The sequence below is a fragment of the Mastomys coucha genome, unplaced genomic scaffold (genome assembly GCF_008632895.1).
Source record: "Mastomys coucha isolate ucsf_1 unplaced genomic scaffold, UCSF_Mcou_1 pScaffold22, whole genome shotgun sequence".
Taxonomy (NCBI): Eukaryota; Metazoa; Chordata; class Mammalia; order Rodentia; family Muridae; genus Mastomys; species Mastomys coucha.
In genome coordinates, this window is record NW_022196905.1 from 156,598,834 (window position 1) to 156,612,789 (window position 13,956).

Below are 13,956 nucleotides of genomic sequence, written 5' to 3' on the forward strand. Positions count from 1 at the left end.
AATGCCTCCCTGTTATTTGTGAAGCTAGCCGGCCATGGGTGGAGTCCTGAATCTGAACCTGAATGTCAGTGCTATCCTGGAAACACACCTGTCTCAAGACTGATGCCTGCTTGCCTTGGCTGTGGTACCCCTGGGATTGCAGCCGGATCCAACATGTGTGGCTAGAGGTGTGACTGAGAGATGTTTGGTCACCTGGGCTGTGTGTGATATACAACAGCCATCACCTGGGCTGACCCAGGCCTACTGAGACTTGGTCACTCTTCAATGCCTCAAAGTCCAAGAGGGAATAAAGGGTCCTTGGAATATCACTCTGGTGATGGCTACCACCTGGAGCTGCTGTTTAGTACTCATGGAGGTGAGGGCTGAGAGCAGACACGGGGGTGGGGTCTGATCTGTGTGGGGATGTGAGAGCAGACACGGGGGTGGGGGTAAGGGGTCTGATCTGTGTGGGAATTTGACATAGAAAATCAGATGAAAAGGGCCATGGTGAGGCAGATGGCAAGTTGTATAATATAAAATAGCAATGTTCCAGAGTAGGATGCTACTACACAGACTGTAGAACTCTAGCTCACTCAACCCTCTGACTTACGGTGGTGAGAGAAGACAGTGCTTGTTCAAAAAATTCATGGCAAAAATTATGGCAAAAAACCGTAAGGACCTAAGTTTTGTGGCTTGTTAGTAAATGATTCAGAAAAAAAATTGCATCTCTGTGTTTCTATGTGTTTCTGTAACTGTGTCTCTGGCTCTGTGTGCATGCATGCATATGTGTGTAGTGAGAGGGACAGAGAAAATGATGTGCCAAATGTGGCTGAGTGTCAGCAGCTGTAAAACTGCATGCAAAGAATACTGGAGCTGTTTGGACTGTTGATTGTTTTCTTTATTTTTTTTATTTTATTTTTATTTTTTGTTTAGACAGGCATCACTTTGTAGCCAAAAGCCAGCTAGCTTGGAACTCACAGGACAGCCCAGGCTGGCCTCTCATTTGTGGTGATCCTCTTGGCTCAGCCTCGTAAGTCTGGAAATTATAGGTGTGAGCTTTTAAAAATACATTCTAAGTTATCCAAAGCCAAGCATGACGGTGCACATCAGTGATCCTCGTGGGGAGGTGGGGAGGGAGATTGCAAATTTAGAGGTCAGTTTGGGTTTTGAGAACTTATCTCAAAAAGAAGGAGAAAAGAGAGAAAGAAGGAGGGAAGGAAGGAGGGGAGGAGGGAAGGAGGGAAGAGGGAAGGAAGAAAGGAGGAACAGAGGGAGGAAGAAAGAAAGAAAGGGAGGGAGGGAGGGAGGGAGGGAGGGAAGGAGGGAGGGAGGGAGGAAAGGGGAAGGACTGACTTGAAAACAATCAAAATAGGGAAGGAGAAACAGCCCGGACGCTGACATAGATGGGGCCATGGGGAGCGTGTCAGAGCTTCCCGGGATTTGAGGGGAGCAGTGGGGGTGATTGTGGAGGGGGTGCTTTCCACACTGGCATCACCCAGGCTCTTAGTTAGTCATAAGCCTCTCCGCAGACACCATGGAAGGGCAAGCAGGTCACAAAGACACTCTCCAAAGCATTGTGTAAGGGTTATGGTCTTGGGGCCACCTGCTCTGGCCCTAAGGCAACAGTGAGTCTGTGGTGAGCTGAGCAAGGAACTGAGAGGGTCCGTGCTGGGCTCTGGACAGCACTGGTGTCCTAGTCACTTGTGGGCACCTCGGGGTGCGGGCCCTCACTCTCACACTCATGCCGATTCTTTACTTACTACACCCTGAGTGTGCTCTCAATGTATTTCTATCAGTAAATCAAGCCAGCGGCAGTTTTAACATCAGAGCAATGCCAGCTCAGTGTCCCAAAAGACACTTTCAACTGAACAGGAGTATTAGGATCTGTTTTGTTTTGCTTTGCTTTGTTTTGATTTTTCCAGACAGAGTTTCTCTGTGTGGCCCTGGCTATCCTGGAGCTCGCTTTGTGGACTAGGCTGTCCCTGAACTCAGAGGTCCACCTGCCTCTGCCTCCTGAGTGCTGGGATTAAAAGTGTGTACACCCCCACCCCCAGCAATGATGGAGATTTTAATCAGGCATTTGCGTTGAACATCAGCTTGGGCATTTTCAATATTAGCACTCTCCCTTGGGCTGGTTTTCCATCTCCCTTCAGGACAGGCACACTGACCCCACTGAGCCACCCTCTTCAGGGAGGAGAGGCTAATGGGCACAGAGGCTGCCAGGGCCAGGGGTCAGAGTGAAAGGTGTGGGTTGTCAGACACGGGTGTTAAACTCCTCCAGCTGCTCTGTTCCAAGTGAGACACTCTGGCCTCTAGATACTTTTCCACCTACAACACAAGCTCTTCAACACTACCTACTTCACGGAAAACCTAGATTAATGGAGACACACACTGGACAGCAGTGGTTGTCATTACGGTAGTCATGGCAGAGACTGGGGAAGCCAGGCATCCAGACAGCTCTGGGACTTAACTGGCTGAGACTGGAAATTGGCTGAACTCTGGCTGACAGTGGCAGAGGAGTGCTCATACCTGGTGTTATGTAAGCTCTGCCATTGTCTCGTGTTTGTTGGTGGTGGTTTTTATTTTCCTTCTAATGTGGGGTCTTGCCATGCCACTCTGGCCTTGCCCCACCAGCACAGCTATGGCTGGCCTCAAACTGAGGATCCTCCTGCCTCTGCCTCCAAAGTACTTATAACTGTGTATCACTGTAACCCGCTTAAGAATCTAACTTGTCAAACCTTCTGAGGACTCTATCGTCTTGTGTAGCTGATTTGCACCCTCCAATTGTCAGACAGGGATGTCACCCACAATACCAACATCCTATCTGGCTTTCAGATATGAACAGCTTGGAAAAATGATTTTAAATATAAATGAAAGACCTTGGTCTGGGTTTTGCTCAGTAATGGAGGACTTGTCTGGCACATGTAAGGCCTTGGCTCTGTGGTCCACCTCTACTGTGTTCTCTCTCTCTCTCTCTCTCTCTCTCTCTCTCTCTGTCTCTCTCTCTCTCTCTGTGTGTGTGTGTGTGTGTGAGCGTGCGTGCATGTCTCCCCCCCTCTGTCTTTCTGTCTGTGTGTTTCTGTGTGTGTATGTGTATCTCTGTCTCTCTGTTTCTGTGCCTCTATATCTCATTCTTTCTTGAATTTAAGTAAATTCATCTAAATTAGCCAGAATTCCAAAACCTCTTATCTCTTGACCAGCCTTGTCCACATAATGCCTATTCCTCTTCTGGGAATGTGACTCTTTGCTGGAAACTGAGGCATAAGCTCATATACATTCTTGAGAACACACTGGAGTACAGACCTCTCCTGAGATCACCTTCTCCAGAAACCAAGACTTCTCAGTCTACACCAGATTCAACCTGCATGCCTGTGCCTCTAGACCAAGAGCGGACACTTGCTCGCCTGTTGATTTAGGCAAAAGGGTACAGAGGTTTGCATCTACGACCCACGCATTTCTCTAAGCCATCCCAATTTGTCACCTAGGATTAGGAGACACCGATCCCTCCAAAATCTAACGCACAGATGTAGCGACCTTCTGTTGAAGCAGGCATCTGACATTGCCTTCGTCTCAGCTATTAGACTCATAAGATATTATGCTCATAAGATGTAGCTAGTTCCTCACTCACTGATTAAACTAGGGAGCAATAGAATGGTGCCTGCACCACAACATCAGAGCTAGGAAAGCAAAGCCATTGTCCCAGAATGAAGCGCGGCTTACTGTGCTATTGGTGGAGACTGATTTGTTTGCACACGTGATGTGGAAGTCAGCTGGGTGTGGTGGCACAAGCTTGTAGCCAGTGCTGGGGAGGCTGAGGGCAGCAGAAGGATCACATGTCTGAGGCCATCCCAGGCTACACGGTGCCACCCTATCCCAACAAAACAAAATAAAACAACAACTTAACTGGGCATGGTGGCACATGCCTTCAATCCCAGTACCAGGGAGGCAGAGGTAGACAGGTCTCTGTATGAGGCCAGTCTGGTTTAGAGAGTGAGTTCCAGGCCAAGGCTATATAAAGACCTTTTCTCAAGTAAAAAAAATTAGTAAACACACACACACACACACACACACACACTCAGGCGCGCACGCCCCTGCTCAGTGTCAAGCACCACAGACCCGTCCACCATATGAGTCTATTCTTGTCCACAAAATGGAACCCAGGTGCTCTCAAAAAAAACAACTGCTATATCCCAAGACATGCTTGCTTCGCCATAAACACAGGATAGTTCCCTAGGATGCCTGGGACAGGGCAACTCCAGGAAGTCCCAACACATCTGTAAGCCTATGTTGGTGTCCCTTGCTAGTAAAGTCCACAGCCATTTGCCTAGCCGTCTACTTAGATATAAACCACAGGGGAGAGAGGCAACCCCAGATCCCTTTTAACCATCCCTCAGAAGCAGGCGAGGCCTGGGGAGGGTTTGCATCCTAAAGGCTGTGCAGATGTGAACAAGTACTCGCTTTCCGCCCTAGTTCCCACCCGCCAGAGCTTCAAAGGGACCCACCAGCCTCTCACTGCAGACAGTGCTGGCTCTGCACAGAGACAAGTCTTCATGTGAGAAGGACACAGGACCGACAGGACAGCCCCAGCTGTGCTGCCCAGGCACAGCCCCAGCCACCTGTCATCGACAGTGGCTGGCTTCAGACTCATCACTAACCGAGGAAAACCTGTGTTGAAAGCCATGGTTGGAGGAACGTGTGTCCACCTCTCTCCACACTCCCAGCCAATTTGTACTGGGGAAACACCCTGGAATGGGACGCCATGGCTATAGACTTCCTCCCACATGGATCTCACCTACCAAAGTAAGGTGCCACATGGGACACGGAAGGCCATCTGCTGCCTGGCTACCTCAATGTTTATAAAGATTCCGGTAAAGGGTTAGTGACCAAAACATGGTAAAGAGGTTAAATGACCCCATTCGGGCACATCTTGAAGCCACCAACCATCTCTACTATGAGACACGAAGGAATCTGACTGCAGAAGAGAGATGGCCCACCCCACAGTGTGCCAGCAGGGGCGCAGGTAGATAGAGCTAGGCAGTGCGAGGACTGAGGGAGGTTCTCCAATGGAGAGCCACGGCTGATTCTGTTGATCAGGAAAGTGAACAACTATCACTGGACTTGGGACAGAATGAAATACACCTGTCGTCCAGGAAATAGTTTGTCACCCACCATCTGGAGGTTTGTGTGCAGCTAGCATGAGAGAAGGGTTGCGGGGAGCGCAGCAGAGCACCAGGCTTCAGAAAGGGTGAGGAAAAATATTCTCTTAGGACAATGTATTTTATATAGCAAAGAGGGTTTGATACTGGAGGGGAAAGTTACAACTGAATCTCGGCCCATGAGGCGTGCGTTCCTCGGGTGGCAACTGTGCATGTATACCCGTCTCCTGGGGGAGGCTCTAAGCCTATTGCGGGCGCTACACGCTGCCCTCTGGGAGGGGGAATGTCAGAAACACTTTACTTTTCCTCTGTGGACAGGCGGTGAAGGGCTGTGCCCAGGTCTTCTAGTCTGCCTTTGTGTTCCAGTTCCTGGTACAGGCCCCGTGGAACAGTGGCCAGGCCGTGTAGCAACCCGAACAGGCAGCCGGCAATCGTCCCTGTTGCTCCGCTCTCTCCTGAAACAGCAAACACAGGTACATCCTAGAGGGGCTCCCCATTGACTACGCCTGCTCCCCCACATCTCTGAGACCACCCCGGAGAAGACATGCAGAATGGTAGACAGGCTGTGATCCTAGTACTCAGGAGGCTGAGGTGGGTATACTGTCGTGAGTTCAAGTCCTGCCTGGGCTAGAAAGTGAATATCAGGCCAGCCAGGGGTACATCGAAGTCCCCTCTCTCAGAAGGTACAGGGCCCTGTGGGCAGCCGGTGACCGAGGCAGTCACAGTTGTAAGCACCAAGCCCTCCCTTCCCTGCTCCACAGGGGTCCCCCTTTCCTTCCCCTATTCAGGTGACATCTTGCTACCACAAATCAACCCAGTGGTGTTAGGTAGCAGGTAGGCTTGAGTAGTGGAGCAGGGGGAATGGAGTCTGAAAGGACAGCCTGAGCCCTGTTTGTACAGCCTGAAAATCTGACAAGGCCTGGTTTCAGCTTTCATAATAAGCCTCAAGTTTCTCAGTGGAGATGCAGCCATGGGATCCATCTTTGGACTTGGAGCAATCTCACGAAGGAGTTACATGTGAGGTAACCAAGAAAACGTATCTGCATGTGGCAGCAGTGTCTCCTGATGGCCAGAAGCCCTTTGTGGTCAGCAAGCTCGAGGCTGCAACAAGGATGACTCTCAAGGTCAGGAACTCCAGTCCCGGGTACCTTCCCGACTGACACACGTGTGCCACCTGGCTTCACCACTCTGTGCTTTTCATCCATCCTTTTTAGCCTTTTCCAGTGGATTATGGGAAGAAATATCCTAAAAGGGAGGCCTATCCCATCATGACTGAGAGGAGAAAAGAGTTACCTTACTCCATGTGATGGTTTGTATACGCTTGGCCCAGGGAGTGGCACTATTAGAAGGTGTGGCCCTGTTGGAGTAGGTGTGTCACTGTGGGTATGGGCTTTAATAAGATCCTCATCCTAGGGCTGGTGAGATGGCTCAGCAGTTAAGAGCACCAACTCCTCTCCCAGAGATTATGAATTCAAATCCCAGCAGGGCCCAGAGCGAGCGGGGCGGAGCAAGAAGGAGAAAGGGGAGGGGAGAAAAAGAAAAGAAAAAGAAAAAAAGACCCTCATCCTAGCTGCCTGGAAGCCAGTCTTCTAGCAGCCTTCAGATGAAGATGTAGGTCTCTCAGCTCTGCTTGCACCATGCCTGCCTGGATGCTGCCATGCTTCCTGCCTTGATGATAATGGACTGAACCTCTGAACCTGTAAGCCAGTCCCAATTAAATATCGTCCTCATAAGACTTGCCTTGGTCATAGTGTCTGTTCACAGCAGGAAAACTCTAACTAAGACACTCCATAATATGCTACCCACCTCATAACAATTCATACAATTGTCCTTAAAGTTGAATATGCAGAGCGTGCTGGGCTGCGCTGTTTCTGGTAGCTGTGTGCTCGCCATCTTTCCTTCTCTGGCTTGTGTTAGAGTCAGCCGCTGACGGCTCTTCTTTGTTTGTTTCTTTTACTTTTTTTTGTTTGTTTGTTTTGTTTTTTGAGACAGGGTTTCTCTGTATAGCCCTGGCTATCCTGGAACTCACTCTGGAGACTAGGCTGGCCTCGAACTCATAAACCCACCTGAGTGTGCCACCACCACCTGGCTCTTTTACTTATTTTTATTTTAGGGATATAAATGCTTTGCCTGCACGGATGCATATGTGCCATATGTGTGCCTGTTGCCGATGGAGGCCGGAAGAGGGTATCAAAGCCCCTGGACTTAGGCTCTGTGGTGGTTGTGAGTTTCTGTGTGGGTGCTGAAAACAGAACTCGGGTCATTTGTGAGAGCGGCAAGTCCATTAACAGCTGACCCACCGTTCCAGCCCATAGTTTGTTTCCAGTCGGGGTCTTCTGCTGCCTAGGGTGGCCTTGAATCCCTGAACGTCTTGACTTGGTGTCCCTAATGCTGGGACTGTGGGCACATGCCGTCATCACAGCTAACTTATAGGGTGCAGGGGATTGAAGGGATTGAACCTAGGGCTCAGTGCACGTTAGGCAAGTACCCTGCCCACTGAGGTACACTGATCCCTGACCTCCCACCGCCATTTTAGAAAGATTTTAGCACATGTGTTTACTGTGTGTACGTGAGCGTGCACATGCACCGCAGAGCCTGTATGGAGGAGTTGGTTCTTTCCCTCTCCTGTGACCTGGAATTAAACTCAGGTTATCAGGCGTGGTCCCAGTTGCCCTTTCCTGCTGAGCCACGCCTGCTCCGTATCTCACACTCAGCTCTTTAGAGGCGGAGTCTCAAGAGATCAAGGCTGCTTGATCTCATTAGGTAGCCAAGTATGACCTTGAACTTTGACCCTCATGCTTCCACCTCCCAAGTGCTTGGGTTACAGGGGTGCAACACCATGCCACTTGCATGCATGTGTGTGCACGTGGTGGTGTGCAGGTGTGTGCGTGTGTGTGTGTGTGTGTGTGCGTGTGTGTGTGTGTGCGCGAGTGTGTGCACGGTACAGGGGATCAAACTCAGTGTCCTGGTCTTCCCCTACCTGGGCCGCCTTGTCTGGCCTCAGGCAGAGAGGACGTAGCTAGTTCTGCAGTGACTTGATGTGCCAGTGTGGAATGATACCCAGTGGGGACGCCCCCCTTCTCAGGGGAGAAGAGGAAGGGAGAATGGGGGAGGAAGGGTGGACTGGGAGGAGACAGGGGATGCTGATATTGGGGTATAAAGTAAATTAATTAATTAATTATTAACTAATTAATGAGAAAAAATATTTTGAGGAACCATCCAAAGTGTTATACATTAAGACATGTTCTTGGAAATGTGTATAAGAAATGATCCAAAATAATTCCAATAAAAATAAGCCTGTCTATACTAATACTAAAAAGCCAGTGTAAGGAGGACAATTGAGCACACTGATGCAGCACCGAAAGCTTCAAGAATTGGCCAGTTCTAACAGAAAAACCTCTGGGCTGTGGCATCTGATCTTGTGGCCCTTGTCTCCTTGGCTGGGAATCTTGGCACTACCTGTGATTCCTCCCACATGACCTCTGACTCCGAGCCATTTCTGAGTCCTGGTAATGTTCCAGACACCCTCATGCTCTAGCACAGGCATGTTTGGGCACTCACAGTGGGAAGAGCAACTGGATTGAACAAGGCTGGGGCCACAAGGGCCAATGGAGGGGAGGTCAGGGCCCTGCTTCTTGGAGCAGATACACCTAGAGACCTGGGTGCTGGTCCTGGGAGAGGCCTGACCAGGAATGGCGGGAACGACAGAGGCACACTTGCCAGGCCCGAGTTCCCCTAGACTTTCTGTCTCTCCTTCTATAAAGGCTGCTACCAGGATGGCCCTGACACCAGTTGAATTCTCTGAGGAGAGCAGAAAGAATGATGAAGGACCCAACATAGTTTGTGGGACAAAGTTCTGGTCCCACACAGAACTCCACTGGCAGCTTAGGGCTCCGGCCACATGTTCAATTGCACCAAGATGCGCTTGTCCTGGCCAGAGGCAGCTGCAAGGGCAGTGACTTCCCTGTCGGAGTCTCTCAGCCACTCCGGTCCATCCCGCCTCTCCCGGCCATGCCAGGCACCCGGCAGCCACCCTTGTCTCCTAGCTTGCCTCAGAACGTGGCAGCTCTCTGTGCTCACTCCATTCCTGTCTGCAAGGCTGAGGGGATGCAAGTGTGTGCATTTTTGCCTTCCTGTCTGTACAAGATGCTCCTGCCTACACGGGCTCTATGAGGTGACTCTTCGCCTTGTCTCAGCTCCTTCTGCCCTCCCTCCTCACAGCCTTCCTCCGGAACTTCACGGCTGGCTTCAGCCACATGGACACGGGTGGTCCTAGCTGTAGTACTGGGCATCAGCAAACACGGGCGAGCCTAGTATTCGTGGATTTCTGCACAGTTCTTATCGTTCGTTTTCACACTTGGTAAGCCCATGGAGTGGGGGCCACCGGGGACAATGGGCCCCTGGAAGAGAAGCATTTCACCAAGACCCAGGGACCTGGCTATAAAACGCTGTGGCTTTGTACAGGCCAGAGAACTGCAGGAGGCAGCAACCTGTATAGGCAGGTCGATGGAGACCTGCCAGCTCTGAAGGGTCACCTAGGAGACTGATGTGGGCCCCATCAAAGTAGGTTACTGTAACTGTACCTGGGGCCCGCATGCCACAGTGTGTGTGTACCTCAGTCAGAGACTGCAGGGTGTGTCCAGCAATGGAGATGAGCCTAGAATCTGGGTCTGTGGCTGAACCCCATGTCTGTGGACCTCAAATACCTAGAGGTGCTTCAGCGTACAGATTAGCAGCTTCTGGAAGCATCCACACCAAAGGAGGGTGCCTTACCTCCATGAAACATGGCTCGCTGGCACAGCTCGGTCCAGTTGCTCCCCGCAGCAAGAAGGGCATCATAGGCTATCATGGGGGCGTCGTGGCCACGCCGTCCCCCTCGGCCTTCTGAGCTCCACTTCTTGTAGGTCTGAAGAGAACCACGGGTCACCATATGTCCAGGAAAAGATCCCAGTCCGTCCCTGTGGCCGCTGCCCAGCTGTCATTCTGTTTCACTCTCTTGCTGTATCCTGGCTGAGTTCCACAGAGCACAGGCAGTTCCCAGGGCCGGGGCTGGACTCACCTTGTCTCTCTCCTCTGGATCATAGTTGTCGGGAAAGGTGGCCTTGTCTTCGGTGTCTTCTCTGATTTTTCTTTCCTCCAAATAAAACTGCCACTTTGCTTCAAAGTAAAACCAGTGTTCTTGGTACTCTAGATGCAAGCACAGGGCAGGTGGGCTAACAGTGCTTTGGCAGTGGGCACGGGGATGGGAGAGGTGGGCAGTGCCCTCCTCAGCTGCAGCTGTGTGGATGGTGTATCTGTGCCCAAAGCAAGCAGCTCCGATAGGGATGGCTGCTTCCAGAAGTAGCACAGGCCGCGGGGGAGCGCGCAAAACAACACTGGGTTACTTAACTGCTCTCTAAATCAGAAAGCCGTCGAAGGGTGATTGTGGGCCCATAATTGTAATTAATTAGGGGATGCAGCTCAGGGTTAAGAGAGCTTGCTTAGCATGCATAAGTTACTGAAAAGAGAAAAATCCCCCCCCCCAAAAAAAACCCAGAGAAACTCAGAGATCCAAAACAAAACAAAAGGGAAGTCTGTATTTTGATTAACTCAAACCTGGACGCGCACAGTGAGAGGAACAGTTCCATTATTACTGAAACCCAAGCCCCAGGCGAGCTGAAGTACTTCTGCTTGGTATATCTGAGGAAGAGGGTACCAGCTGTGCAGTGGCCAGCAGCTGCTCATCTTACAGAGGATGGAGGCCTCCAGAGACGAGGCAGCACAAACGGGGTGCCTGCTCTGGGGGGGGCTCCAACTTTGTCCTCCCCTGGAGGCACCAAAGGGTGGGGACACCTTGGCCTTTAGGGGCTGGTAAGGACTGGGGGACATAGCTGAAAGTTAAGGTCTAGAATTTGTTTTCTGTCTATGGCTGGCCAGCAGAGGACAGTGCAGAAAGGCTAAAGGGCTCCAGGGAACAGAGGCTGCAGAGAAGCCAGGGGGCGCTGGGACAGCCTCTTGGACTAGCATATTGGGAGTCTGGGCATGCTGGGCCTCACAAAGCTAAAACACTGCCTGCCTGAATACCACTAAAAGTGAAAGGCCTGTTGCAGGCAGCACTGGACCCAGCTCTGCCCCCTTCTCTGGGAGGCGATAGTCTGAGGCACTGGGGAGGGAGATTTCCAGACCCAGAGCCCAGGACCAGCAAAGTCTGTCTGATTCCTTTAGCGGCCTCTCAGACCTGGGGAGGCTTCGCTGGACACTCGCCAAGGGTGTTTATAGAGCAGTTGTTGAGTGAGCTTAGGCTCTATTCAAAGGGCTGTGTCGAAGGAGCTCCTAAAACTCTGGGCTAAGCAAACTTAAAATCACACAGGCATAGCAGGACTGGCTCTGGGGTCACCTCCCAGAAACAGCTACGTCTCCAAATGGCCTGGCAGTGACCTCTGTTCTCAGCCTCACTGCCCCCCCCACCCCAATGAATGGCACCTTTCAAAAACATCCACCTGGAGTCCCGGGAGTCCTCGGTGTCCCTTAGCAATGTGGACACTGTATTCTAAGGTTCTACTCTATCACAACAACTACTTCCAGCCTTGGGGGCATCTGGTGACCCTGCTTGGGTGAGAGAAACAGCCCGCCTACTATGGGTAGCGTTGGAGGGACTTCGGGGGACATTCGAGACAGAGGAACCGGGAATGATGGGTTAATCTAAGCAAAAAATAAAGGGCATAAATGTTCCTTGGAGGAAGTAAAGGTCGGACAGTTCAGAGATGAGCTAGCTTGAATGCCTGGTGCTGTCCTTTGGACCCCATTTCCCCCAGGGCTGAGGCCAAGTGGGTGTCCTCTGTGTGTGCTGTGTCCTTGTAAAGCTGTTCTGGAACCCTCTAGAACACCTCCTCATGGTGACTCTTGGGACTGCTCAGGAGCCACACAGCTTCATGCTGTCTTGGAGAAGCTGTAACCCTGGCCCTGGGCTCCCAGCCTCCCTTCTTCCAGGACACCCTGGTGGCTTATTTTAGAAAGTTTGCTCCTACTTAGGCGCATGGCAGGACGTGTGGAGCCACCTACACTTCCCACTTCCACATCCCTCATAGGGTGTAGAAGAGCCCTCGCTGACAGCATGTCCCATATACTCAGTGGCCTGGGGAGTGAGCACTGAGTTTTCTAGTCCTGCCTTTGGGCTCCTGTGCCTGTGTCCACTGTACCACACTCCTGAGCCAAGAGGGTGAGGGTGGGCTACACTTCGCTCCTTGTGTGTTAGACCCTGGAAGCCACAGTGCTCCCGGGATATTTGATGAATAGGATGACCATATCCAAAAGGTTGACAGGCTCTAGGTTAATAAGGACAGATAGAAACCTCCAGGTCACGTGCCTTTAGTGGTCTCTGGGGACTCATGGCATCGGGACCTATCTTGGTACAGACGGAAGTGTGTGCCATCAAGTCCAGATTAGGGCGGGGTCGTGTGAAATGTAGGCAGAATTCATTCCTTTTCTGCACCAGACACTCGGTGTCTGCTTGGAGGGGCGGAGGGTATGGGCCTCTCTGAGACCTCAGGGTCCTGGGGAAGCAGCCACTCTTTCATAATGCTGTGGCTCTCCTTGAGGTCCTGATGCTACTTGGAGCAGTGTCTGCCCTCAGCCAGGTGAGGGCCTGTGTGACGTCAGCCCTTCCCCCACTGACCAAGGCTCTAGGCATTGCCCTTGGGGGAGCACAGCCCTGGCTGCGGGCTGCTGGTCGGCTGGTGCTTCGGGACTTGAGTTTGAGTGTGAGCGCATGCGCTTTGGGTGAACGGAAGGCGCTGGGGCGGGGAGGGGCGGGGAAGTCAGGCTCACCTGCCATGTGTCGGATGGTCTTCCTACAGTACTCCTCAGCCAGAGGAAGCACCTTCAGCATCTCTCTTCCCCACTGCACAAGCGGCTTTCCCTGTAGTGCGTAAGAGGCAAACAGCGCCGTGCACAGGGACCCAAGGAAACCTAGAGGAGAACAGGAAGAGAGATACAGCTCTGTTAACCCTGGCCAGTGGCTTTCTGAGTCCAAACACCTCGGGAGCTGTGGGCTCTGCCTCTCCCTCTATATAATAGGCAAGACACCTTTTCAGGGTTACTACAAGGTCCAGAGATGAAGCAGAGAAGCACATAGCACAGGCCAGGCCATGGAAAAGAACATCATCCCACAGAACTGACTGGACCCCCTCCTTAGTCTGGAGCCCACTTTCCCCTCAAGACCTATACCCCATTTCTTTTATTCTGGCATGAGTGATATCGGAATCATGGGAATTTTCCCCTTGCATGGCCTCCCCAACATAGCTACACTCGATGCCACTTCTGTCCTCAAGGGGATCATCGCCCGCGTCAGACTCGTGCAGGGCAGCTCTTTACCTGTAGGGTGGTTATGGGTCATCCTACCACACTCAATGCTGACTTCGATGAGGGTCTCCAGCCGTTCTGGCTTCCAGTACCGCATTCCAATGCACATGGCTTTGGTGGCAGCTCCGAATCCCGAACCTACATGGGTGATAGACACCTGAGTTCAGGTTTGCCACCATGACTGGTGGAGTCCCGCATTCACAATATCTGAAGTATGAGGTCTACCAAACATTGGAGAGTCATTAAATGAGTGAGCAGTAAAGGCCAGGGAAATCCCGGGCAAGAGAAAAGAGATCTTGGGTCAGGTCGCAAGAAAGTGGAGTTATTTAGTTATTTATTAGTGAAAATGGACTTTTTCTCGGCCAAGGGCAGTCTCACAGTGTGCTTCGACTCAGGGTACAACCAAAGCAGTGTTGAATCAAATCAGACATGCCTGCTTCCTTCACTCCTCTCTCTCTCTCTCTCTCTCTCTCTCTCTCTC

General features: G+C 51.5%; 1 protein-coding gene across 1 annotated transcript in view; it reads right to left on the bottom strand.

Annotated features, from left to right (window-relative positions):
* Positions 1–5,227: 5,227 nt before the first annotated feature.
* The window catches only part of Adprhl1 (ADP-ribosylhydrolase like 1), a 16,243-nt gene continuing 7,514 nt past the window's right edge, over positions 5,228–13,956 (bottom strand). The window contains exons 3-7 of the mRNA XM_031339114.1: positions 13,488–13,613; positions 12,942–13,082; positions 10,195–10,322; positions 9,909–10,041; positions 5,228–5,590 (exon numbers count right to left, since the gene is read on the bottom strand). Of these exons, the coding sequence (XP_031194974.1) occupies positions 5,433–5,590; positions 9,909–10,041; positions 10,195–10,322; positions 12,942–13,082; positions 13,488–13,613 (686 nt within the window). The 3' untranslated portion in view covers positions 5,228–5,432. The remainder of the gene's footprint in view (positions 5,591–9,908; positions 10,042–10,194; positions 10,323–12,941; positions 13,083–13,487; positions 13,614–13,956) is intronic.